General features: G+C 37.2%; 1 protein-coding gene and 1 pseudogene across 4 annotated transcripts; both read left to right on the forward strand.

Moving 5' to 3' along the window:
- Positions 1–1,680: 1,680 nt before the first annotated feature.
- On the forward strand, positions 1,681–12,996 carry LOC110800255 (uncharacterized; annotated as a pseudogene).
- Positions 12,997–14,354: 1,358 nt separating this feature from the next.
- Positions 14,355–26,815, forward strand: LOC110800756 (DEAD-box ATP-dependent RNA helicase 58, chloroplastic). Of its 4 annotated transcripts, none has more exons than XM_022006081.2 (10): positions 14,355–14,754; positions 16,277–16,370; positions 20,495–20,608; positions 20,750–20,872; positions 21,246–21,350; positions 22,767–22,925; positions 23,028–23,096; positions 24,747–24,836; positions 25,597–25,737; positions 26,246–26,815. In XM_022006081.2, exons 1-10 carry the CDS (start codon positions 14,477–14,479, stop codon positions 26,507–26,509), a joined length of 1,437 nt encoding a protein of 478 aa, XP_021861773.1. In that variant the 5' UTR covers positions 14,355–14,476; the 3' UTR covers positions 26,510–26,815. The 4 variants fall into 4 exon arrangements, with proteins under 4 accessions (XP_021861773.1, XP_056695966.1, XP_021861778.1 ...); XM_056839988.1 differs by having other exon boundaries at positions 14,710–14,754; positions 20,499–20,608; XM_022006086.2 differs by lacking the exon at positions 14,355–14,754 and adding an exon at positions 14,782–15,034.
- Positions 26,816–26,835: the final 20 nt, after the last annotated feature.

Here is a 26,835-nt window from a genome sequence, read left to right on the forward strand (position 1 = left end):
ATGTATGTATGTATGTTTGTTTGAGTCTCGAGTTCGTCTTAATAAAATACTAATAAACGTAAAGTGCAACTAGAACAAGCTTCAAAACTCTTGGAACGTATATACCTTGAGTATGAACAATGGGGGGAGACTTGCCGGAAAGCTTAATCTCCTACTAATGATACAAGACGTTGTTTCATTCATATTTTGCGCTGGAATTCCGTCTGTATGGCCCGACACTCGGTATGGTCCGTTATTTATTATTTATTATGGTGTTTGGTGGGCTCCCAACACCCTTCCTTTATGGAATATTCTTTTGGCCCGTTCGAAGCTTATTCTAATTAAATTTTGAGTCAAGAGTCGAGTCAAGAGTCGAGTCTTGTATTCATGATTTACTTGTTATTATTGAATGACTTTTGCATGTTGATTAGTACTTTAGCTAGTGATGCATGTTTATAGTTTTATTTCATTCTAGCCTTGTAAGTACTCAGGTTTTGCTGACTACGTGCTTTGTGTCTTTTGGTCATGGCCTTTGCCTTGATGACCCTATGATGATCCATCATTTGCACTTGCATTTTTGGGGAGTAGAATAATACAGCAGGTTGGTAGATCGAAGTACGATCGAAATCATGTGGCTTGGGATGATTGAGAGAGTTACATGTTTTCGTACTTTAAAACTATTTTTATCTATACTTTAATTATGTTTTGAAATTGTTGAACTTTTAATGCTTTGGTTTTTGGGCCATTATGGTTCCAATTTGTAGGAGGCCTCGATAATTTAATTATTTATGTTTTGAAAATTTAGTTGACATTAAATTCCCCTGCGTAATTCTGGTAATAGCCTTAACCGTTATCACGGTGGCGGTAATACTTTAGTAATTCCTTTATTTTAAGTTGGAAAATGGTTTTATAAAAGCAAGGAATTATTAAGGTGTTACAAAGTGGTATACTAGAGCTTAGTTTCATTCCTTCTTTGTAGTAAGCAATACTACAAAGTGGTAATCGGAGACTAATGCGAAACTTTAGGATTTTTAAAATATTATTTTCTAAAGTCAAAACGTATTATTTTGAGTACTCAATATTTTAAAGGTCAAATATCAATTATTTTGGGTCATTTGAAACAAGTTGAAAAGTAGGATTTTTATTTTATTTAATCAAAAAATTTCGAAATCTTTAATTATTTGAAATTTTCGAAATAAATTCGAATTAATATTTTTTTTATTTTTCGGATTTTCTTTAAATCTCCGAATTTATTTATGTATTTATTTATTTATTTTCGAACTTAAAAAAAAATTCGGATTTTCTTTTATTTAATAATTATCCAAAATTAATTTATTTAAATTAATAATTCTTATTAATTTTCTATTTTAATTTTAATAATTTAACCTAAGTTAGGAGTTATTTCTTAATTAATTTCGAAAATTAATATTACTTCCAAGTGAGGAATGGGTAGATTAAGAAGGGCATATTAGTTTAAGTATGCATTTTATGTGATTATGTGAGCTAATAATTGCCATGTATGTGTTTTAACCATGTTTTATCTTGCCTTGTATGATTATTTGCATCATAATTCATGTTGAGCATATACTTGTGCATTGAAATTGTATGGCTCCACGAACTATTTATTGTATCCTTTTGGGTTGGAATTTCTATGGGAACGCGTTAGTAAGACTTTCTAGTTGTGAATTTTCAGGAATTAAGATGCTACCTTCTAAGTTCTCAAGTCTAGGATACCTAGAGAAGCTGGATAACGAGACTGCTCATATGTATGTCCAGAAGATCGTGTTTGCTTGCAACTATTTTGCTTCAACCAAGGATATGCCCCATCTTAGGCATAAGGATATGATGGCTAGTATGGTTATTCATTGTTTGCCCCATAAGAACCCTTACATAGACCTTAAGAACAAGTTTAGTGATATGCACTATAATGATGGTACCCCTAATTGGTACAAATATGGGACTGGAGATGGTAGGTGGAAGTATGATACTGAGGACTATCTTAGAGGTTGCGGAGAATAGCTATGAGGATGGGAAGTACTCTGCGGGTCTAGGTATGGGCTATGGAGGAGTAGAAAGTGATGGTGAAGATGGCATGATCCATGATGAGCAACCTAATGATGTTGAGGAGGATGATGATGATGATGTAGTGGAGATTGAAAATCCTAATCCTGTAGTTCCTGGAACAACAATTGAGATATCTAGTGGATCTGAGGATGAGCTTGAAGAGAACAATGTGGTTGATAGTGAGCCACAACAGGATGATGAAGCTTTGGACGAAGACTTTGATCCGGAAGAAGACTTGGATGATCCTAATGATCAAGACTTTACTCCAGAGCAATACAAAGAAAGAAATGATCGTCGTGATGACATTAGTCTTTAGAGAAATGTAATCCTTAGTTATTTATTTCGTTGAATAATAAAGTGGCAAAGCTACTACTTATGGTTATTAGTTCTATTATAGTTTGGAGAAATAAAAGTTATATCATTGATGGATGTAAGACTTTGTCATTGAAGCATTAATAAAAGCATAGAATTTCCTTTTCGTTATCTCTTAAGTTCAATTTTTCAATTCTAAGTTTCGTGGGTATCGCAAAGGGATTAATTGTTATTTCTTCAATGAAATTTTATGTGCAAGGTGGTCAAATTAGCAACCATCTAAAATTACATGCATCAAATAGGTGGGAGAGAAGGCCCAAAGTTGGCGTCAACTCCCCTAGGGCACGTGTTGTTTGTGTTCTTGTTGTGAGTGGGTTCGTTGTCGAACTAGTGCCTTAGTAATGTCGTGTCCAACCAATATTAAAGTTAGTCTTTTATTCTATTCAGGAGAAGGGATATGGCTAACCAAGAGATTTCTGAAGTGGTTAGACAACTAGCTGAGGTAGTTCGAGACCTAGCTCAAACTAGAGCCAACCCAGTGCATGATCCGGTTGGGGAAATGTTTAAGAAAATAGCTCAAAGCAAGCCTCCACTGTATAGCGGAGAGATTGAACCAAGTGTGCTTGAAAACTGGTTGAGAGAATTTAATAAGCTTATCGTAGCTGTGAATTGCCCCGAAAACCTTAGGGTAAACAGTGTTGTGTACTACCTTAGAGGTGAAGCTGATTTATGGTGGCAACGATGTGAGAATACCCTTAGAGCCACACCTAACTTTGGGTGGGAAGCGTTCAAAACCGCATTGAGGAACAAGTTTTACCCACCTTACCTGAAAAAGCAAAAGGCGCAGGATTTCATCGAAATCAAAATGGAGGGTCTGACTGTAACAGAATACTATTCTAAGTTTATAGAGTTGTCTAGGTTTTCACCTGAAGTGGTGGCACGGAAGAGCTCAGGGCTCAAAGGTTTGAGAATGGGTTGACCATGGACTTACAATTGATGTTGTCTGGAGAGACCTTTACCTCATTAGACACCCTGTACGGGAAAGTTGCTCACCTGTATGGGTTACAACAAAGGAAGGATGGAAGTACTGAGAAAAGAAAGGATGTTGGGAACTCGAATCAAGGGAGTAACCAACAGAATTAAGGGAATTTTAAGAAGCACAAAGGGAATGGGAATTTCCAGTTTAGAGCTAACAATGGTGGAAATCAGTCTGGAAGGAATGGAGTAAGGACCTACCACTGTAGGCGTTGTAACATGAATCACCCTGGAAAGGATTATGACGAAAACTTAGCGACCTGTAGATTCTGTCAGAAGTTAGGCCATATGGAGTATGAATGCTATTCTAAGAATGGAAAGCCTAACCAACCTACCACCAGAACAATAATCGGAATAATCAGAACCGAAATGGAGGAAATGGAGGTGGAAACCAAAGGAATTACCAAGGTGGTAACAATAGTAATAGCAATGGCAATCACCAGAACCATGGAAAGCCTGGAGGAAACCAACAGCAGAATGGGAACCGAAATAGCAATGGAAACACCAATGGAGGTGGCTATAACAAAGGAGTTGCCCAAGGGAAATTGAATTTGATATCTAGGCAAGAAGCGAAGACTTCCTTTGACGTCATAGCGGGTACTTTCTCTATTAACTCCGTTTTAGTTAAATTACTATTTGATTCGGGTGCAACATATTCTTTTATCTCGGTAGACGCTTTGGGGAAATTAGGTTTGAAAGAGCCTGAAACAATTGAAGTACCTATAGTCATACCTACTGGTAGCATAGTGAAGTGTACCAAAATCCATAGAGATGTGCCTTTGACCATAGCCAAGACCGTATTCTTATCTAACCTAATCGATTTTGAGTTAGGAGATCTAGATGTAATTATAGGAATGGACTGGTTGACCAAGTTCAAAGCCAAAATAGATTGTGAGAAGCAGAAGGTTCACTTGAGGTCTAGCTTAGGCAAAGTAGTGTCGTATCGTCGTTTCGGTAAACCTAAGAACATAGGGATTATCACGGCAATGGAACTCGTGAAGCTAGTTGGTAAAGGGAACCCAGTCTTCTTATGCAATGTGAGAAACCTAGAGCATGTAATCAAAGATCAAACTGAGGAAATTGCGGTAGTGAATGAATTCTTCGATGTGTTTCCGGAAGAGATCCCGGGGATGCCTCCCAATCGACCTATTGACTTTACCATAGACTTAGTGCCTGGAACCGCGCCTATCTCGAAAGCACCATATCGAATGGCTCCAGAAGAAATGAATGAGTTGAAAGGCCAGTTGGAGGATCTATTGAAGAAATATTACATTAGGCCAAGTGCATCGCCTTGGGGAGCACCAGTCTTGTTAGTGAAGAAAAAGGATGGAAGTATGAGGCTCTATATAGACTACATGGAGCTCAATAAGGTCATGATCAAGAATAAGTATCCTTTACCTAGGATAGAGGACCTGTTTGACCAATTGAAAGGAGCAGGAATCTTTTCAAAGATCGATTTGCGCTCGGGTTATCATCAATTGAGAATCGCTGAACACGATATACCAAAGACCGCATTCAGGACTAGATACGGACATTATGAGTTCACCGTTATGCCTTTTGGGTTAACCAATGCACCTGCAATATTTATGGACTTAATGAACCGTGTGTTCCATGCCTATTTGGACAAGTTTGTAGTTGTTTTCATAGATGAAATCCTAGTGTATTCGAAGAGTGAAGAGGATCACGCTGAACACTTGAGATCTGTGTTGAGTACCTTGAGAGATAACCAGTTGTATGCCAAGTTCTCAAAGTGTGAGTTTTGGTTGGAAAGGGTTGAATTTTTGGGACATTTTGTGTCTAAAGAAGGAGTGGCAGTAGACCCTGCTAAGATCAAAGTTGTTAGTGAATGGCCTACACCCAAGAGTATGACTAACATTCGAAGTTTTCTGGGATTAGCTGGCTACTATAAACGCTTTGTGCAAGACTTCTCTAGGATAGCCAAGCCAATGAAAACCTTGATGAAGAAGGAAGCAAAGTTTGAATGGAATGACCAGTGTGAGGAGGCGTTCCAAGCCTTGAAGACGTGATTGACAACCGCGCCGGTGTTAACCTTTCCAGATGAGAGTGGTACCTATGATGTATATAGTGATGCCTCTAAAAATGGTTTAGGGTGTGTATTGATGCAGAATGGAAAGGTTATTGCGTATGCGTCGATGCAGTTGAAGTCATATGAATCCAATTACCCTACCCATGATTTAGAGCTAGCCTCCATAGTGTTTGCATTGAAGATATGGAGACACTATCTGTATGGTGTGAAGTGTAGAATATTCACGGATAATGAGAGTTTAAAGTACATTTTCACAAAGAAGGATCTGAATATGCGCCAACGAAGGTGGTTGGAGTTAATCAAGGACTATGATTTGGATATTCAGTACCATGAAGGAAAAGCCAATGTAGTTGCGGATGCCTTGAGCAGGAAATCAAGTCATGGTGTTAATGTTTAGTAGTTGCTAACGAGCTGTGTAAGGACATGCAGCGTTTGAACCTTGAAATAGTGAATGGTGAAAGTCTTGAGGGAATGATGAATGCCTTAACCATCCAGCCGTCAATATTTGATGAGATTAGGGAGAATCAGGCTGGTGATGTGAAGTTGGAGTGAATCAAGGAAAAGATTTCGCAAGGTAAGGAATTAGATTTCAGAATCCATGATGATGGAAGTTTGAGGTACAAAGGCAGTTGGTGTGTGCCTCAAAAGTGTAGTGAATTGAAGGAGAAATTGATGAGAGAAGGGCACAACACTCCATATTATGTGCACCTAGGTAGTGACAAGTTGTATAAGGATTTGAAAAAGATCTATTGGTGGCCAAGAATGAAGAATGAAGTGGCTGAATTTGTGGCTAGATGCCTGACTTGTCAGAAGGTCAAGATAGAGCATAGGAGTCTTCAAGGAAAGGTCCAATTTGGGTTGTCACTTGTTTGCCTAAGTCGAAAACCGGGACTGTATTTCTATGGACTTTGTCACTTGTTTGCCTAAGTCGAAAACCGGAAATGATACAATTTGGGTTGTGGTAGATAGGTTGACCAAGTCAGCAGTGTTTATATCAATGAAGGAAACCTATAAAATGGAACAACTTGCTAAAGCTTACATTAAGAATGTTGTGAGGTTACATGGAGTTCCTAAGGATATCGTATCAGATAGGGATTCAAGTTTTCTTTCGAATTTCTGGAAAAGTGTGCAGAAGAGCTTTGGTACGACATTGAAAATGAGTACAGCCTTCCACCCAGCCATAGATGGACAAACCGAGAGAACCATTCAAACCCTTGAGGAAATGCTGCGAGCATGCGTCATCGATTTCCAAGGAAGTTGGGAAGATAGCCTGGATTTGATTGAGTTTTCATATAAAATTAGCTATCATGCTAGTATAGGGATGGCACCATTTGAGGCCCTGTATGGACGAAAGTGTAGAAGTCCCCTTTGTTGGAATGACATTAGTGAAACCGTAGTTTTGGGACCTCAAATGATAGAGGACACCATGAACCAAATCCGAACCATCCAATCGAAAATTCAAGCGGCGCAGGATCGCCAAAAGAGTTATGCGGACTTGAAACGTAGGGATGAAGAGTTCAACATAGGTGATAAGGTGTTTCTCAAAGTGTCACCAACGAAAGGTGTCATGAGATTTGGAAAGAAAGGGAAGTTAAGCCCTAAGTACATAGGCCCATATGAAATCTTAGAACGAATTGGAAAGGTAGCCTATAGACTAGCCTTGCCTATGGACTTGCATAGAGTGCATAATATGTTCCACATATCTTACTTAAGGAAATATGTTCCGGATAAGTCGCATGTGTTGCAACCTGAAACCATAGAATTAGACCAAAGTTTAATTTTCGAGGAAAGACCTGTCAAAATCCGGGATAGTAAAGTGCGTAGTACACGTATACTAAGGATGTGAAAATTGTCAAAGTGTTGTGGTCTAATCAAGAATCTGAGGAAGCAACTTGGGAAGCGGAGGACGAAATGAGAAAGAAATATCCAGAGCTTTTTCCCGAGGTTAGTTGAGTTACGGGGCCGTAACTCGTGTCTTTTAAGGAGGGTAGAGGGCGGTAGAATTTCGCGCGTTTTACCTTGTTTTCCCCTATTTTATGCTCAATTTAGTGCTTTCTATTGAATTTGCACTTATTATTGTCCTGTTTAATCATGTAAAGAGTACAACAACTTAAAATTTTTGGCAACTGAACGCATTAAAGTCTCATAAAGTCTCAAGTTTTGAGTTTGAATTTTGATTTCTGAAACCCAGTTTCGGGACGAAACTTCTTTTAAGGAGGGTAGACTGTAATACCTCGTATTTTTATAATATTTATACATATATTTTATTATATTTATAAAGCATTTTACGATTTTTAGAATTTATTTCGCATTAAATATTATTTAAATGTATTTTAATTAATTAGAATATTTATTATTTTAATTAATTACGAAACGAATTTAATTTTCGAGTCAGGAAATTTAATGGGTCGCAAGTAATTTAAAAAGGTTTGGGTTTTAAATGAAAAGTCCAACCCGTTTTATTAATCAAGCCCAATCAAAAGAATTTAATTCGAAACTTAAGGCTAGCCCAATCATTTAAATGCTAAGCCCAATGTCAAATTGCCAAGCCTAGCCCACTAGCGATATGAGAGCCTATAAATAGGACTCTCCTCATTAAATAATCCCCCTTATTTTTCATAAACCCCCTCTTGCTTTTCTTGCCCCACACTCCTCCTCTCCTCTCCCTCTTGTCCGACTCGCAGCCCCGCACAGCACGAGTAGTGCCCTCGTGCCTTGTGCCTCGTGCTCTCCCGTCCCTCTCGCCCTCGCAGCCCGCCCAGCCAGTGCCTGCTGCTGCTGCGTGCTACTACTATTGCTGCTGCTGCGTGCCTTATGCTCGCGCCCAGCACTCGCCCTCTCACCCTCGCTCTCTTGCGCGCCCTCGCGCCAGCCCTCGTCGCCCAGCCTCGTGCCAGCGCGCGCTGTGCCCTGTTGCCTTTGTTCCTTCACCCACGCACGCGCACACACGATTGTGTGTGTGTGTGTGTGTTTCGTTGTTCGTTCGTTCAATTCTTTCGCCCAATCACATTAATTCGTGGTTGTTCCGTGCTATAGGCCGGATTGGTATAATTCTCTTTTTCCTTACCTATTCTATTTCAATTCCGTATTTTAAATTATATTATTATGATTGTTTTGAATAATTAAAATGCTGGGAATCGGTTATGAACACCGTACTTTGAGGATTTATATGTTTTAATTCTTGAGGCGTATTTTAATTATTAAAGCATGAATTTTCAGATTCGTTTATTTAACAAAGAATTGATTTTTATGATGTTAAATTGGTTTTATTGGGAATTTCAAGTTAGGGTTTTAACCTAGACCTAATGGGTCAATTGATTAGCATAATTAGGTGATTAATTTAATTATGATAATCAATTATATTTTCAGATTTATAAAAAGGTCTAAAGTGTTGATTTTTATTGATTTTAAGGGTGGAAAAGGTATGTTTTCATACTAGGGATTTGTTTTGCAAATTGAGACGATTATTTTATTAAAGAACGATTGCATTCTAAAGTTTTAACAAGGTTTTATATTTTATAAAGTTGCTGGAAATTTAATGAACATGGAAATAATTGAAGTTTCATTATTTTGATGATAGGAGGTGATTTCTATGTGAGTGCTCGTTTTTGCAAAGTGGCCCCTACGCTTAGGTATTCAAGGTACGTACAAGTCTAGTGCACCACACTATTTGTCAAGGATATTACATGATTGTTGTTGATGTGAATTATATTATGCGGATTCATATTTGTTTGGTGAACGATCATGTGGATTATTATATTGGAATTGTTGAATTATTGGTTGAACAAGCATGTTGGGATTATTATGAGTATGGATTTCATTGTCAATCATGTTGTTCAATATTTACGCATGTATGGTTTGGTTTCACATGCAAGGGATGAATTATTTATTGTTATGCTATTGTACGGGATGTCTAGCATACTTTTGAGCCAATTATTCGTACCACGTTGTACTATTTATTTTACCACATGTGAGGGGTTAGCTCACGTAAGCCACCGCACATGTAGGGTTCGGTTGGGAATGTTTGTATGAAATGAATTAGGATTTGTCGTGCAAGGGAACAACCCTCATGTTAATAGGCATGATCTGGAATCTCACCTTTTGTGAGAAGGAACCTGGTAGTAATTTCACTGCGTCTTGCTTTATTGATCACAAATCCTAAAAGATTAAAATGAGATTGTTTTGGTTGTCATTTATTATTGTATGTATGTATGTATGTTTTTTTGAGTCTCGAGTTCGTCTTAATAAAATATTAATAAACGTAAAGTGCAACTAGAACAAGCTTCAAAACTCTTGGAACGTATATACCTTGAGTATGAACAATGGGGGGAGACTTGCCGGAAATCTTGATCTACTACTAATGATACAAGACGTTGTTTCATTCATATTATGCGCTGGAATTCCGTCGTTATGGCCCAACACTCGGTATGGTCCGTTATTTATTATTTATTATGGTGTTTGGTGGGCTCCCAACACCCTTCCTTTATGGAACATTCTTTTGGCCCTATCGAAGCTTATTCTAATTAAATGGTGAGTCAAGAGTCGAGTCAAGAGTCGAGTCTTGTATTCATGATTTACTTGTATTATTGAATGGCTTTTGCATGTTGATTAGTACTTTAGCGAGTGATGCATGTTTATAGTTTTATTTCACTCTAGCCTTGTAAGTACTCAGCTTTTGCTGACTACGTGCTTTGTGTCTTTTGGTCATGGCCTTTGCCTTAATGACCCTATAATGATCCATCATTTGCACTTGCATTGTTGGGGAGTAGAATAATATAGCAGGTTGGTAGATCGAAGTACGATCGAAATCATGTGGCTTGGGATGATTGAGAGAGTTGCATGCTTTCGTACTTTAAAACTATTTTTATCTATACTTTAATTATGTTTTGAAATTGTTGAACTTTTAATGCTTTGGTTTTTGGGCCATTATGGTTCCAATTTGTAGGAGGCCTCGATAATTTAATTATTTATGTTTTGAAAAGTTAGTTGATATTAAATTCCGCTGCGTAATTCTGGTAATAGCCTTAACCGTTATCACGGTGGCGGTAATACTTTAGTAATTCCTTTATTTTAAGTTGGAAAATGGTTTTATAAAAGCAAGGAATTATTAGGGTGTTACATGTTCCCTTAGCACGAATAGTCCTTAGTTCAATTCACATAAATTCCTTAAATGTATTCTACACGGCGGTAGAATAAACGATGCACTGAGGCAATATTCAATAGGCTCAATGTATGCTTGACATTACGTACAATAGCATAATCATAATAACTTGCATGCAAAATACTCATACATGCATATCAATTTGAACAACATGCATGACATAATTCAACGATTATAAAAGTCCATAACATGATAGTTCAATAGAATCTATAAAGCATTAACAATTCATAACATGCTCGTTCACGTAGAACACATAGATTCAATAGTAATTCCCAACATGCTTGTTCACACATCAAACATGAATTCTCAACAATTTTAAGTTCACATGATTCACAATCAATATACTTCATAAAGTCCTTATGGGATAGGTGGTCACCTAGTCATGTAAGTACATGGAATACCTAAGTACGGGGGCCACTGTGAGAATCACGACTCAAGCTAGAAATCAACTCCTATAAACACAGAGGAGAAACTTAATTATTATCCATGTTTACTAAATTTCCAGCAGCTATTTAAGATTCTAAAACCTTTGGTTTATTAGAAGTTAATCGTTATTTGTTAAATTAATAATCTCAAATAGTCAACTCAGGTCCTAGTATAAAAACATTGACTTTTTGACCTTAAAATCATTAAAAATCAACACTTTAAAGCTTTATAATAAATCTAAAAATTTAAGTTGATTCCCATAATTTAATCGTCATTAAATTATGTGAATCAATTGCTTGAACAATTGGAATTAAAATCCTATCAATAGGTCATTAATAAAACCATGTTTTGACCTTAAAAATTGACATTTTATTTAATCATTAAATCTGAAAATAATAGTTCTTATGATTAAAAGTCAATCTCATCAATATACATTAAATACGACAATATTAAAACACGGTGTTCATAACCGTTCCCAACAATTTAAATAATCCAAAACGATAATCATAATTAAATAATTTAAAAACGGAATTTGGAAAAGTTAAAAGTGTACGGAATACAGAAATTGATCAACAACAACACACACACACACACAACACGATTGTGTTGCGTGTGGGGGCAGCGGCACAAAGCAACAGTAGCAGCACGAGCACTTCGTGCGCAAGGCACGCGAGTGCACTACGAGAAGGGGCGAGCAACGGGCGAGTGAGGCGCGGCTGTTGGGCACGGCATAGCAACAACGCACAGCAGTGTGCGTTGCTAGGCAACGAGGGGATGCGAGAGAGATGCGAGGGAGTGTGAGGGTGTGCGTGAGGCATGGGGCAAGGCAGGCAACATCACGGCACAGGTGTGCGCTGGGCGCTGCGCGGCACTGCACGAGGTTGGGGCGCGGGATGCGCAGGCTGGGCAGCGAGCCAAGCTCGTGGCTTGCTTACGGCCGAAGGCAAGGGCACGAGAGGAGAGAGAAACAACCGAAAGAGAGAGGAGAAAGAGGGAGAGAAATTCTGAAATTAATGTGGGGATTTAATGAGGGGAAGGGTTGTATTTATAGCTTTTCCTTCCCTCATGGGCTAGGTTTTCGAATTTGAGTTGGGCTTGCTTACGGGCTTAATTGAAATTAGTTTCTTGCAAGCCTTGTTGAGTTTGTCAAAGAAATTGGATCGGGCTTAGATTAGAATTAAATTCGTTTTCAAAATACGATCCAACAATTCCCGAATAAATAAATTCGTTTAATTTATTTAATAAAAATTCGGTTTTCGTAAATAATTAATAATTATTTAAAAATAAAACACATTTAATTCTCATTAAATGCAATTAAATTCAAAAAAATCTTTATAAATACAATAAAATATATTTATAAATTACGAAAAATACGAGGTATTACATTGCTGAGTATGCACTAAGCCCAACGAAAATTAGAGGGCAAGGTTATGATGGGGCTAGCAATATGAAGGGAGACTCTAATGGTCTCAAAACTTTGATTATGAATGAAACAAAATCTGCATATTACATTCATTGTTTTGCACATCAACTCCAGCTAACACTTGTTGCTGTTTCAAAAAAGAATGTTGATTGTGGTTGGTTATTTGAACTTCTCTCTGCTATGTTGAATGTTGTTGGAGGATCTTGTAAGCGTCAAGAAATGCTTAATGAATCTCAAACTCAATTAGTTGCAAAAGAATTTGAAGATGGTGAAATTGAAAGTGGAAAAGGTTTGAATCAACAACTTGGATTGGGAAGACCGAGTGATACTCGTTGGGGATCTCATTATAAGTTATTGTTAAATGTAATTGTCTTGCATCCGGCGATATGTGAGGTAATAGACATGATTTTTGAAAATCCCCCTAATTCAGATGATCGTGCAAAAGCTGATCGTGTTGGTGCTGCACTTGTGTCATTCGACTTTATTTTCATGGTACATTTGATGAAGAAGATATCTGGGGTGGCAAATCAATTGAATATTGCACTGTAAAAAAAGATCAAGACATTGTTAATGCAGTATCACTTGTGAAATTGACTAAAGAACGATAGCAACGAATGAGAGAAGATGGATGAGAATCTCTTTTGACTTCAGTGGTCTCCTTTTGTGATAAAAGAGGCATCAGTGTTCCTAATATGGATGAAGAATATGCTCATTTGGGAAGAAAAAAACGTGGTAATCAATAACATGATACCAATCTTTATCATTTTCGAGTCAAGTATTTTTGGCAATTATTAATCTACAACTTCAAGAACTTAATCATCGGTTTGACGAAGTAAGTATGGAGCTTCTTCTTTGTATTACATGTCTAAATCCTGTCAATTCCTTCTCTTCTTTTCACAAGTCAAAGTTACTTAAACTTGCTGAATTTTATCCTAATGAGTTTTCAAGTTTTGATTTGCTTTGTCTTGTGGAAGAACTTGATAATTTTATTCATGATATGCAAAGAGATGAGAGATTTGAGGGTTTGAAAGATATTGGAGAACTGTCCAAGAAACTTGTTGAGACAACGAAGCATGAGACATATCGTCTTATCTACTTGCTTATAAAGATGGTGTTCCTGTGGCAACTGCAACTGTAGAAAGGGTATTCTCCGCAATGACTATTGTGAAGAGTAAGTTGAGGAATAGTATGGGAGATCAATTGCTAAATGAATTGTCTAGTTACTTATATAGAGAAAGATGTCTTTCTACAAATAAGTGACGATGATATATTGAACCGCTTCCAGAATATGAGGACTCGGCGAGGACAACTGTAATTTTAATAAGAACAAGAACTTTTTTATGCATCTATTATAATTTATTTTATATGGGTTGAACTGTGAATTTGTCATTTTCGTTGTAAGTTTTTTTAATAAATTTTATAGTTTTTATTTTTTTAAAAATGTGTACCATATTTCAAAATCCTGAATACGTCACTGAAGAGAGTAGATTAATTTAGGAGAATCACATAACTTTTTATGTTTTCAATGCATAAAATATTACTCCCTCCGTCCCTGAATACTCACACCGGTTTGACCGGTGCGGAGTTTAAGATACTTGAATTGACTTATTAATTTAATAGTGTTAGTTGATAGTGGAGTATTTTTTAATATAGTTAGTGGGAAATGTGTAAGGGATGGGGAGTGGTGAGTGGGGTATGTGAATTTTTAAATGATTTTTTGTAGAGAGTAGTGGTGTAGGTGGATTAGTAAGTAAGTGTGAGAAATAATATAATATTGGTAAGAATTTCCATTTATAGAAACGGTGCAAGTGTTAAGGGACGACCAGAAAAGCGGTGCGAGTATTAAGGCACAGAGGTAGTATCGTATAACCCGGATAACGACCAAGATTCACAACCGTAAATGTTTTTTCCCCGCTTAGGACATTTGTATCTGCTTTAGAACTCTGTTACGAGCCTTCTTGGTTCTTACCCGTTACCCTCCTCAATTTCATTTTCCTACTATTCAATTCCACTTGCAAAGGCTCTGTTAATGGCTGCCGCTCTCTGTGCTTCGCATCATCTTCTATCTATTCCCTGCTCCCCAACTGTCAACCGTAATTTCTACTTTCAAAACCCTAGCCGTAAACATAATTTCAATAAATTCATTCTAATACACAATTATGCCATCTCTTTCTCCAAATTATGCACAACAAATCCCGTTTCTCTTAACAATGCGTGTGCAATTAGAGCTTCTGCTGCTCAATGTCGGGTTTCTGCAACTCTTCGTGAACTGTGTCAAGGTCAAGTGCCTGAGCCCGTGCTCCGCAGGTTGTTATTTTCATCCCTTCTCTTATTAACAGTTTTATGCTTTTCGAATTAGAAATTAATGTAATCCTTTGTAATTTTGGCATGTATTTCGTTTATTAATAATGCTGATGAATCTGATTTATGGTAAATAAGTATGAAATACTGGAGTTTGGCTTGAATTTAATCTTTTTTTTTTTTTTGGAGGGGGGTCATGGATAGCAACTTTGGCTGATCATATGATGTTTGAGAATTGTTTAATGCCACGGCAATTGCCTCTTGGAAACGGCCATGAGTGAGATGGGTAAAGTACTCTCTCCGTCTCACTTCAATATGCCACATTTGTTAGAGGTCATTTTGCAAGGAATTGGTTTGGAATATGACCCTTGATAATTTAAATATAACAAGGATTTTGTTACGGACTTACGGTAATATGCTTCAACTAAAACTAATATGGGAAATTTTATAATATAACCTAGAAATGAGGAGTTGGTTATTATTTTGAGACGTACAAAATAGAAATGTTGTCTACTGAAGAGGGTTGGGACTGACAATAATATGTAGTATTGAAAAAAAAACCTTGGAGGAAATGTTAAAAATCTAGAACATAAGGAATAACAACACTAACCCATCGACTCAAAAGGAGCGCCTTGGGAAGGATGAGACGTGGAAGTCAGAGTGCACATAGGTGGTTTTTTTGACACTGCTTTGCATCTTTGTAATAAGATGTGAGGACAGTTTAATGGGTTGTTACATTTTAACTGAGCTACTAACTGCCTCCCCTGGGATTTAACCCATTTTAACCTAAAAGTCAAAGAATACTTCTAGTAATCAGCATCCTTGAAGAAGAAAAACATGGATTGCATTACTTTTGGACATATTTTTGGTATATAATTTATATGTTTCATGTCAGATATTCCTTTCCTTTGTCTTTATTATAGTAAGCCAAATAACGTGTTAGGACTTCTTTGCTTATTCACGCACTTCGAATTTTCTTGAATTACACATAAAATCTTTTCAATGGAAAATGTCTTAGTTTCCCTGTTGAATGTTTGTCATAGTGTGGTTGGATGAAGATAAGGGTATGTTGTTTTTGGAATTAGAAGTGCAGTCCGTGTAGTTTATTTTTAGAGTGACTATGCGTAACTCATGTTGCCCAAATTACCAAATGGATATGGATTGGAGTAATGAGCTTTGCTTGGTAGTTATTGAAGCTGGAATTGTTATCTGGTTGTGTAGTATATGTTGATTAAGTTCTTAATAATTGGAAACCCTCCACATGAAAAAATAAAACTTGACCTTGAGGGTACACCAAGATAGTATACTTCGGATTTGCAATTGTAACCTTTGTGATTTACTAAAATCTGTCAAAATTTAGAAAGGGTTTACAAGAAGTATTTTTTGTGAAAAGTACTTTGCTGGAGTTCAATGTTCATTAACCATTAACTTCTCATGATTGAAATGGAGCCTTAAGTGGCAAGGTAGGTGATGGATAAAAGTTCCTAATTTGTTAATTGGCTTGGAAACATCTTTCTGGATGCCACAGGATGGAAGAAAATGGATTTATTACACCAACAGATGTGCAGCAACAAGGCCTTCCAGTACTTTTCACGGGCTGTGATTGTGTCTTGCATGCTCAGGTCACTTTTCTGCCTCCATCTAGATAAAATCTACAGTGTTCACATTATTGTTGCTGTGAAATTTGTTGCTTGGTGAAATTCTAATTGACTGTATTTCCACATGCTAATATCAGTATATCATGTACTAAAGGGATTTTTTATGATAATTGATAAGTGCAATGTTTCATTTCTTTGGGAGATGGACTTGATGACTGATGATAGGCTTGAGAAAGTATAAGATAAACTCTTTCTTTGACCACAAAGGACAAATATTTCTAATATCCCAACGTAATTGTTTTATTGTAGAACGGAGACGAAGGAGAACAATAAGGTAAAACTCGGAAGTAATTTTTTTTTCACTAAAGCTGATTCCTATAAAGGAAATAATTCTAATGCAAATAGCCCATGTTAGGCATGCTCAAGATTCCTCAATTAAACATTATTTTTCATAGCCACCAAAACAGTAAGACACCTATTTGACATTTTTACTGTTCTGATCGTTCTTGCTTTATAGGGCGCTATAACATAAATAGAAGCTTGTACTTTAGAAGATCGATTTCAAGTGTCACGACTCACGAGTCTATTACACGAGCCTATACAGTCCAAAACCCATAAAATTTCTCATAAATGCTAAGTAAAAGGTTGACACCTTAAAACATCCTAAACTAGTCTAAGCTAGACATTTAGTCAAATTCGAGGTAAAGATATGAAAGCCAACCTTAGAAACCAAAGTCAAGGTTAAACTGAAATGGTTTTAAGGTGCTTGAACGCCAAAAGTTGAGTCCTAAACCACTCAAAAGCATGAGTAGAGTTTACAACCAACTTGAGTAGCATTAAGCACTCACAATTATGGGGCGTCGGGCTCATAGCAAGAAAACCCTTGTTAAGGCATAGAGATTTCGTTAACATTCCCATGATTTGATAAGCTGGTTCATTTCGTTTAGGTGGCATCAACTAGAGATTTCGTTAACGCTGACCCATGATATGATAAGATGATGTTTCTTGTGTCTTACACTTGAACCATAATCTGAAAATATATGACAAAGATAATGACTTTGTGACAACCATAAGAAGGGTAAAACTATGATCGATCACTCATCAAAGAGAATCCAAACTTGAAGTGTAACCTCAACTTTAAAGAGATTAAGTACTCCTTATTAAAAGTAGAATAAAGATGGTAGAGTTACAAGGCATTAAGGGTGGATTTAATAGATATGATAAATCATATCAATTAAAGGCTTTTAAAGCCATTATTCCAACAATCCCCCACAAATGGCTTTGAAAGAAAAGAATTGAAACTTGAGCGAAAGAAGAGACTAAACACTTAACGCTTGATATAATTGAATCAATCATTTAGTGGAGTGAGGCAATAACTTACAGCTCATAGGAGTGAACGAGTCTTGAACTCCTTAAACTCTTGATCTCAAGAGCTCTAAGATTAAGTTTAGACCCCCACAACACATGTTATAACTTTATATAACTTTAAGTATGTATGAACTCTGCGGCATATTAGCGTTTTTAAAATGGCCATGTGCCCAACCTTGGGTCTCATGAGGGATCTCGGGAAACAACCCATGTTTCTCATAGAAGGCGGCCAAACCTTCATGCTCACTTAGGTGAATCCAATTATAGTTTTATCAATAAATCAGGGGACTAAGAAAGCATTCACTTTAGTGAACTTATCAAGTACTATTTATTAGCACCCCCGTAATTGTCGTGGATTCATTAAGGGGGCGTTTGGTTGTGGGTATTTATCATAGGGTCAGACAATCAACTAGCTTAGTTCCCTTTGATGTTTGTTAGGCCAAATCAGTCAATCCCTTTACCCCAATGATTCCCCAACTTTCCTCTACTTTACCCCCCCACCACAGGAATCATTCTTACCCCTAAAGTCCTTTTCACCCAACTAGTAGAAGACCTCCACTCTGACCACCTTGACTATTCATTGCACCACACCCGGCCAACCACCTAGCACCACTTAGACCACTGTCTATCCACTTCAAACCATACAATCCCCACCTAGCCACCACCGACCACTGGCTATGCCCTTCAAACCATCCAACCACCACAAGGGTCCACACCCACCAACGTTCTCACAACACTGACGTACCATAACTTTCCGACCACATTGCCACCCTCTTGGAACCGCACCACCACCTTCGTTTCCCTACCATAACCCATAAAAACAAACCACCGTACCCAAAAATCACCTCTACCCGCAATATCCGACCTCATCAACCTGAAAACCACCTCCACCGGACCACCCTTACTCATCGCAAAATCAACTCCACCATGAAAAAACACATGCCCACCCGAAACCCCAGCCCCACCCATCCAAAAACCCACCCCCATTTTCGGAAAACCAAGACCACCCATCTAAAATCCATCCCTACCCAATCAAACTCCACTAACCCCCATCCAAAAACCACAACCCTAAAATTTTTAAAAATGCATTCAAGAGTAAAAATGAAAAATAGCTTTTCTTATCATCAATTACCTTTTTAGATGGTCAAATTCGACCATGAAAAATCGAGATCTGAAGTTATGATGCTCGAACGCAACCTTTAAAACCTCAAATTTAACTCATCCACGGTGGTGGACAAGAAAAGGAAGAAGGAGAGAGAAAGGGGCGGCGCACGGGAATTGGGGACGTGGTGCAGAGGTGTGAACTCCGCGACATATTAGCGCTTTAAAAATTGCCATGCGCTCAACCTTGGGTCTCATGAGTGATCTAGGGAAACAACTTATGTTTCCGATAGAAGGCGGATACACCTTCACGATCACTTAGGTGGGAGGGAGGTGGGAGCAGTGTGGTAATGTAGGGGCGGCGGATGGTGCCGATAACATGGAGGAGGGAGGCGGCGCCGAAAAAGATTGGAGCAATGTTGAGTATGTGGGGAAGCAAGATGAGAGAAGGAAGAGAGTGTTGTAGTGTAAGTGACAAAAAAATGTTCCCCAAACAACACCTTATGTCAAAGGGTTTAGCTTTCCATTCTCTTTCATTCCCTTTCTTAAACACTTTCCCTTTCCCTTTGTGAACCATGTGCCCCCTAAGAGTTATAATAACTTATAATTCAACCTTCACATTCACAAGCGCTGAATCCCTCAAGTGCGTCTCGTTTAGCACTTACCGCATGGTTTTAGTACCATTAAGAGTTTAAAAAAACTCAACCTATTACGGTATGTCATAGGAATCGGTAAGTTATCTTATTACCTTAACAGATGGGCTTAAGCCTATTGACATCTCACGAGTTTGCACATCTCAAGAACTACATCATATGCCTTTAAGTTTTTACCATATTTGCACGACGTCATTTACTTTTACAATTTTTGTTAGAAAAATTATAACCACAAGCAAAGTCTTTAAAACGACAAAGTGTGCTCCTACAATGGCACACATGGATAAGAAATGTTTAGCCACTTAATATTTTCTCAATTTAGCCACTTTAAGAACAATAAAAATAAAATGATGGGACGTTTCATGCAATACATTTTTGAAACTTCATAAAACATGATCCTCAAAACAACATAGATGCTTTAGTTAACTAACTTCATCATTATCAAACTTAAGAGTTTATATTACTTTCAAAAGCAATGAAAACAAAAGGTTTCGTACCATATATATGATACTATGAGAATATGAAGTAATTAAACACATTTGGTCACAATAAAATTTGTGGGAAATAATGTGTCTCTATATACTCGCAAATAAAAGCTATGTCAAACCCAATGCAATTTGTAACATTTATCACATTAAATTACTTTTAGGTCCGTTAAAAGTTTATGCTAGAAAATTAAATTCCACTTCAATGATTAGAAAATTTCACAAATCTTCTCAAAACATAATAATGATGGCTTTCGATCTATGAAAATTGTCAATCAACAGTTTAGCAAATTGTTGACAAAGCCTAAAAGTACTTTCTTGCAGTGTTAAGTAATTCTTTAGGTGTAACCTTAATCTCTATTAACAGATAGCCCGTATTGGGGAAATCCTGTAGCTATATTTGTTGTTGTAACCGTTGTTTTATTCTTTTGATTAGTAAGAAGTTAACGCCATTCTGGTATTATCGCAGTTACAGAAAACTTATATTTTGATTTTAATATTTAGGTCAATCAACTTCATATCTATCTCTATTTGTCTCTAGACAGGTTCTGGGAAGACTTTGACGTACCTTCTTTTAGTATATTCAATAATCAATACTCAGAGACATGCTGTTCAAGCATTGATTGTGGTGCCAACAAGGGAGCTTGGTATGCAAGTAAGGAATTTTAATGCCTGTTATCTTGCTGTACAATGTGATTGTTTGACCAAGAAGAGAGCAAATCAACTTTTGTACGCCATCCTGTTTTGGGGTGGAAATTACTTTATGCTGATGTGTTGTTTTGTCTTGATAATTAAGGTCACAAAAGTTGCACGAATGTTGGCTGCAAAGCCGATAGATACTGGAGACCAGCAAAAATCATGCACAGTCATGGCCCTTCTAGATGGAGGACTTTTGAAAAGGCATAAAACATGGCTAAAGGTGCCTATCCACTTGTTCAAACCTAACTGTATTACATTTCAGTATACTATAACAGTAAAAGGTTTCATATTCGCTTGTTTCTCTTAAGCATTGAAGAATGCTTGTCAAAATTGTAATGGTGTTTTGAAGTTGATATTACTTTTCAACCATTATGATTACCCCATTGCCTCAAAGAGGCTCCCGCAAGAAGCGGGGTAAGGTGGGGTCGGGTGTACGCAACCTTACCCCTACAATTGCAGAGAGGTTGTTTCCAATTGACCCAAAAGCGATAACATTACTTTTCAACCAGAAGGTTAAATTTTGTTATACACCCTTCACATTGCTGTTTCAGTCTTTCAGAAGAGAAACCTCATTTATCCTTCTATATTTTCAGGCAGATCCCCCAACTATAGTGGTTGCTACTGTAGCAAGTTTGTGTCAGATGCTCGAGAAGCATGTGTTAGATCTTGGAGCAATGAGAGTGCTGGTAATTGATGAGGTAATTGGAATTTTTTTTGCATGCCTTGAACTCAATAGATCCTGTCTTCATTACCAGGATTGTGAGAAATGTTTACTGCTAATGACCATAATCATGTGAACTTACTGTTTCCTGAGACATCCGTGAGTCACATCTCCATCTCGTCTGAGTAGTTACAAAAATCATGAAGGTGAGTCTTGTTGATTGGTCATTGATTTATTGTCCTTTGAATCAGCAGGCTGTATGAAGTTGGAATGATATTATTGATGCCACTAATTGTCTAAAGAGTTAAGAGTCATTTAGGGGAATTTTCTAGAACTTATTCAACGCAAATTCTTTTATTAGTACTGGTTTTTATGCATGCGATGCGTGCGTGACTTTTTATATGAATATTGTAAGTTCATGAAACACATGTCATTCGGAGTAATAGTTTCTTAGATAAATGGAAGAGTCTACTTCCTCCGTTATCTTTTAGTTGTAACGTTTCTATTTTGGGACGTTTCTTTTTAGTTGGGACCTTTCTATTTTTAGCAACTTTAGACTTTACCAAATTACCCTCATCCATATTCAATTACCCACAATTTCCCTTAATTATATCTGAAAATGGTGGCATGGATGTAATTTGCTACCTATTAACTTGCATTACAAAATTGGGTTGAGCAGTAAAGGTTGCAATTAAACCGAACATAGGAAGTATAATTTTTGTTTGAAAAGATAGTTGTCTATAATAGATTTTATTTTTATTTAAACGTATTTAGCATGTAGGAAAGGATACGATAGGTATTTCACAGGGTGAAATTGGGAATACCAAAAAGTCAAAGACCTCAGATGTTCCCTTACTGAATAGAGATGAAAGTGCTTGCACTTCCAAAAATAGATGCATTTGATGGAGCAGCCTGTTGTCCTGCACATCTGCTATGTTTTAACATAGATAACAGACCAAAACAGTAAGATTAATGGCAGAAAAAGAGATTAAGGGAGACAGAAAAAAGATTAAGAAGAACAAGTAGCGATATGATTGTATTGATAATTGTCTTGGTGGAAATGACTGATTACAACTTAGCCAATCTTTTGAGAGGAGTGGCGCCCTCCCAACTAAACTAACTGACTACTTTTCCACATTCTCAACATAACTTTCCCTCTTTCTAATCTGCTGTACATATAGCAATTCTTGATCTTCCCTAAATAGCTCCTTTACTTATTACCCAAGCTACGCATGACTAGCTTATAAGGATACTACCTAAAGTGCCCCTCTCCATAATATTGATTCATAGCAGCATCCTAGTTCTATGTCTCATCCAGAATGTTGCTAAGCATTGCCTGACAGTATTTACTTAAAAGCTACAAACATTTATGAGGCTGAAATTTGTTTCTTTTTTCAACCACCAATAATGCAATTTATATTTTGATCAGCTCTTATGTTTATTTTTGTCTCAGGTTGATTTCATGTTTAACTCCTCCAAACAAGTTAGTTCCCTGCGGAAGTTACTGACATCATATTCATCAATCCATTCTCGTCAAACTGTATTTGCCAGTGCATCTATTCCTCAACACAGACACTTTCTACATGATTGTGTGCAACAGAAGTGGACCAAGGTCGGTGAATTTAGTTTCTTTGACTGATTTGAATGTGCTTTGCTTTTTCAGTGATATACTGATATGTTAGCCAGTTATGGAATCTTTTTTTTTTTTTGGCAGAGCAATGTGGTCCATGTCCATGTAAATCCAGTTGAGCCAATGCCTTCACGCTTGCATCATAGATATATGGTAATGATGAACTTTATTTTGTGTGTTCTCTGTTGGAAAGTTTTTACGAACACGAATGTATTAGAAATTAATATAATAATGTGGGTGATTGTTGATTTCTGTTTTATGTGGTGGCTATATTGAGATGATTAAGGCCATCATGTGCCGATAGAAAGACTGATATTTATTAGGGACATGCCAATCTTGATCATTTATATTCTGTGTTACTCCCTCTCCCTCCACCCCCATTAAACTTCCCGTTTCTGCTGGGCACATGTTTTTAGAAGAAAAGTTGTAGTGGTATTTTGTTTAATAAACTTGAATGAAAAATAAGGCAGGGGTATACTTTAATCATTTTAATGTTTTTTAGGAGAGGGGAGAAAGTGGGGACCCAAAGTGGAGAGGTAAGAGGACTGAAAACAATATTTTATTTTGTGAACCCATCCAAAATGGAAAACGGAAATTTCCATGGTGGACAGAGGGAGTAATATCTTAACACCACTTGCGCATTATAGATGGTGAAAATTCTCCCTGAAGCAAAAGTAGACCATAATTTCTCTCGCTTCTGCATAGTTTGAGAGGTTAGTTGACCTAACATAACATAAAAAAAATTCTCTCGCTTCTGCATATGTAACCATAGAAAATTTTGACGCTTAGTTGACCTAACATAAAAATGGCACCACCATGCCAGCTTGAGGCACGACACGGCCCCAACACGGAGAAAGCATGGCCTGTCACGAGCACGGAAATAGCACGGCACGGCCAGACACGAGCACGAAGTCGTCTGTCTTTGCATTTTTTGGGAAAGCACAATAAGGCATAACACAAACCGACAAAGCACGTTGAATTGAGTGAAATTAGGCTTAGGCACGAAGGCCCAGGCTGACATGAAGCCACGTGAGCTTAGGCCGTGCATGGGCCGCCTTTTTATTTTTTCGGCTTTGGCCCGACACGAAACAAGTGGACTTGGCGTGGGTCGGGCCATTCAGGCCCAAGGCACGTGGGCTCGGCATGAAGCACTGCTCGGCGCACAACCATCTTTAGCCTAACATAAACAACAACAAAGCCTTAGTCACAAAATGATTTGGGGTCGGCTAACATGAATCGACATAGGAGATCGTCAATGTGACCAATCGAACAAGACAGCAATGAGAAGTTAAAAGAATAAACAAGGAAGAGGGGGAAAGTGCAAGTAAAGTGCTATTTGGGACTAGGACACTAGGTGTAATTGTATCCCAGGCTAAGTCTCTAAAATCCCATTGTGAAGTCATTAGGTGAATAGCTTTGAGAAAAATAGTTTTGTATAAGCCTTGAAGTCATATTATACTTATATTGCAATATTTTCTGCACATCAGTTCTGTGATTCTGTCAAAAGGACCAAAGTAGGAATTCTAGCAGATCCAAGGCTAATTCTCTAAAAACCTCATTGTAGAGTCATTAAACGAAGTAAGTCTAAGGTTGTTTTACAGAAATCCAGGACTCTCAGAACTCAGAAGTTGATTAAACTTTGACAAATAATATTCATGTTAGGTTGTTTTTTTGTTTGTTAAGCACAATAAGGAATACTAATTACCTCTGTTTCTGTCGCTGTGTGTACGTTAAGTTTTTTCTTTACTGTACTATACGTTGTTCTGTCTTTTCTGAATTTGGGAAGACTTTGTTTTTTAATAGATTTGTCCGAGGAACCAGAGATTTCAAGCTATTTTATCGTTGCTGCAATTGGATTTACCCGACTCTGCCATACTTTTCGTCAATGAACAGGTTGGCAATTTTCACATTGTTTTGTATGTTAAATTTTGTGAAATTGTGAAAATGAGCAGCACTTAATGATCTTCAGTTATGGGGTTTGTCAATTATGTTGCATGCTATGTGTTTAGGACCGGTTAAACTATATTCTGTATGTAATTTAACCCTTGCTTATGAAATATCAGGGAAGCTGTTAGTCTGTTACTGATTCAGACCGATTCTTTTTTTGTAATTCTGCGTCATATGTAACCATAGAAAATTTTGAAGATCATCTTATAACCGCGATCTCTTTAAGAGAAGTTCTTCCTTTAAATTTTCATATATCATTGATTCGCTGCTGAACTGAGAGGAAACATAAGTCTTCCTTTGGTGAGGTTTTATTGGTTTGTAGAGGCTGACTTTGCTGGAATCTGAGTGGCAGCTAAGTGCCAAAAAAAAGCTAAATTTTTACAACACACTGAAGATTCTAGATTTTTTTGAAGATCTATCTATCACATAAAGCTTCGATTCTGTTATGCTAAAATCCTTTTACGTAACTGTTCTATTCAGGAACCTTCTGGAAACTTTTCCCTTTGTTTTCTTGATTGCCATGTTTATGTAGTGAAATATGCTGCTACAAAATTTGTAAATATTAACTTGGAATGTTAGCAATCTTAACTGAGAGATTGCTGTCGAGTAGTTGCTGTAGAAGTTTCATCTGATTTTTTTATTTTTTATTTTTTTATTTTTAACCGGGTGTAAGACGGTTGCTAAAGCGCTGTTTTATTGTTTGAAGTCTGAGAAGTCCAAAAAAGTGGGTGATATGCCAACAACTACACTGCTGATTGATTTTTTGAAAAGCTCGCATGAAGAATTTTCCAATATTTCACTTCTCGAGGAAGACCAGAATTTCAATTCCCGAGCGGCTTCTCTCTTGGTATGCCCCTTTAAATTCTGGTTGATTAGTAATGGTATATAGTCTCTGATCTCTCTTCTCTAATGTGTTTACATTGCAAAATTGGAGTCGCTGTGAACTTGTAATTTATATGTTTATCTAATGCTTTTGTATTATTATCTGGGTTGGCAAGTTGGCGTTTTGAAATATCAATGGACCATGCTGATTTTATGTTATAAAAGAAGGTTATCCTCTTGTCCAATTTCAAAGCAGATACACGATAGTCTGATACAGTAGTACTGTATGACATGGTAATCAAAGAAGCCATACTTTTATCATTCCTTTAATGTAATTACAGTAGGCTAATTAAGGAAATTATTCACCAAAGTAAACATATCGGGGGCATAGTGTTATTGTGTCTAAGCATGTATGCTCATGCACGCAGCTTCTTGCTTGTTTTTTCCAAACACTTGATCTAACATTATTGCTTAGCTTAAGGACCTTGCTCTGTATTGAACTGACAAAATTATTACTAATCCATGTATTGTAGGAGGTTAGAAAGAATGGTTGCTATCTTATTGTGGCTACGGATCTAGCAGCAAGGGGAGTTGACCTGCCAGAGACAACACATATATACAATTTTGATTTGCCCAAAAGTGCAGTGCACTATCTACATAGAGCTGGGAGGACAGGTAGGAAACCATTCTCAGAAGACAAATGCATTGTCACCAGTATAATAGCTCCAGAGGAACATTTTGTCTTAGAACGTTTTAAACATGAATTGAAGTTTCATTGTGAAGAGCTCTTCCTCTGACTTTAGCTCAATGTATTATGTATTTTCGTATCTTGCATTTCCCCCTTTTCCTTGCTTCTAGTATCTTATTGACGGTGGTCTTTGGGCTTGATAATACTAAATTATTCTTGGATTAATAGGGTCCAAAGAGCTAATACGAAATGCGTTTAAGAACAAGGAAAATTCCAGTGTCTACGGTATTCCCTTGATTGCAACTTATTATTTTACCAATTGAGCATTTGAATGATGGGTCAGTCTAATAGCCAACGTCTGACGCACTTTAAAGTAACTTATGGTAGAAGGTTTGCGGCTGTAGATCTCTGTTTGCTTTTGGTGTAATCTATTAA

This window comes from Spinacia oleracea, chromosome 3 (assembly GCF_020520425.1).
Source record: "Spinacia oleracea cultivar Varoflay chromosome 3, BTI_SOV_V1, whole genome shotgun sequence".
NCBI classification, from domain to species: domain Eukaryota; kingdom Viridiplantae; phylum Streptophyta; class Magnoliopsida; order Caryophyllales; family Amaranthaceae; genus Spinacia; species Spinacia oleracea.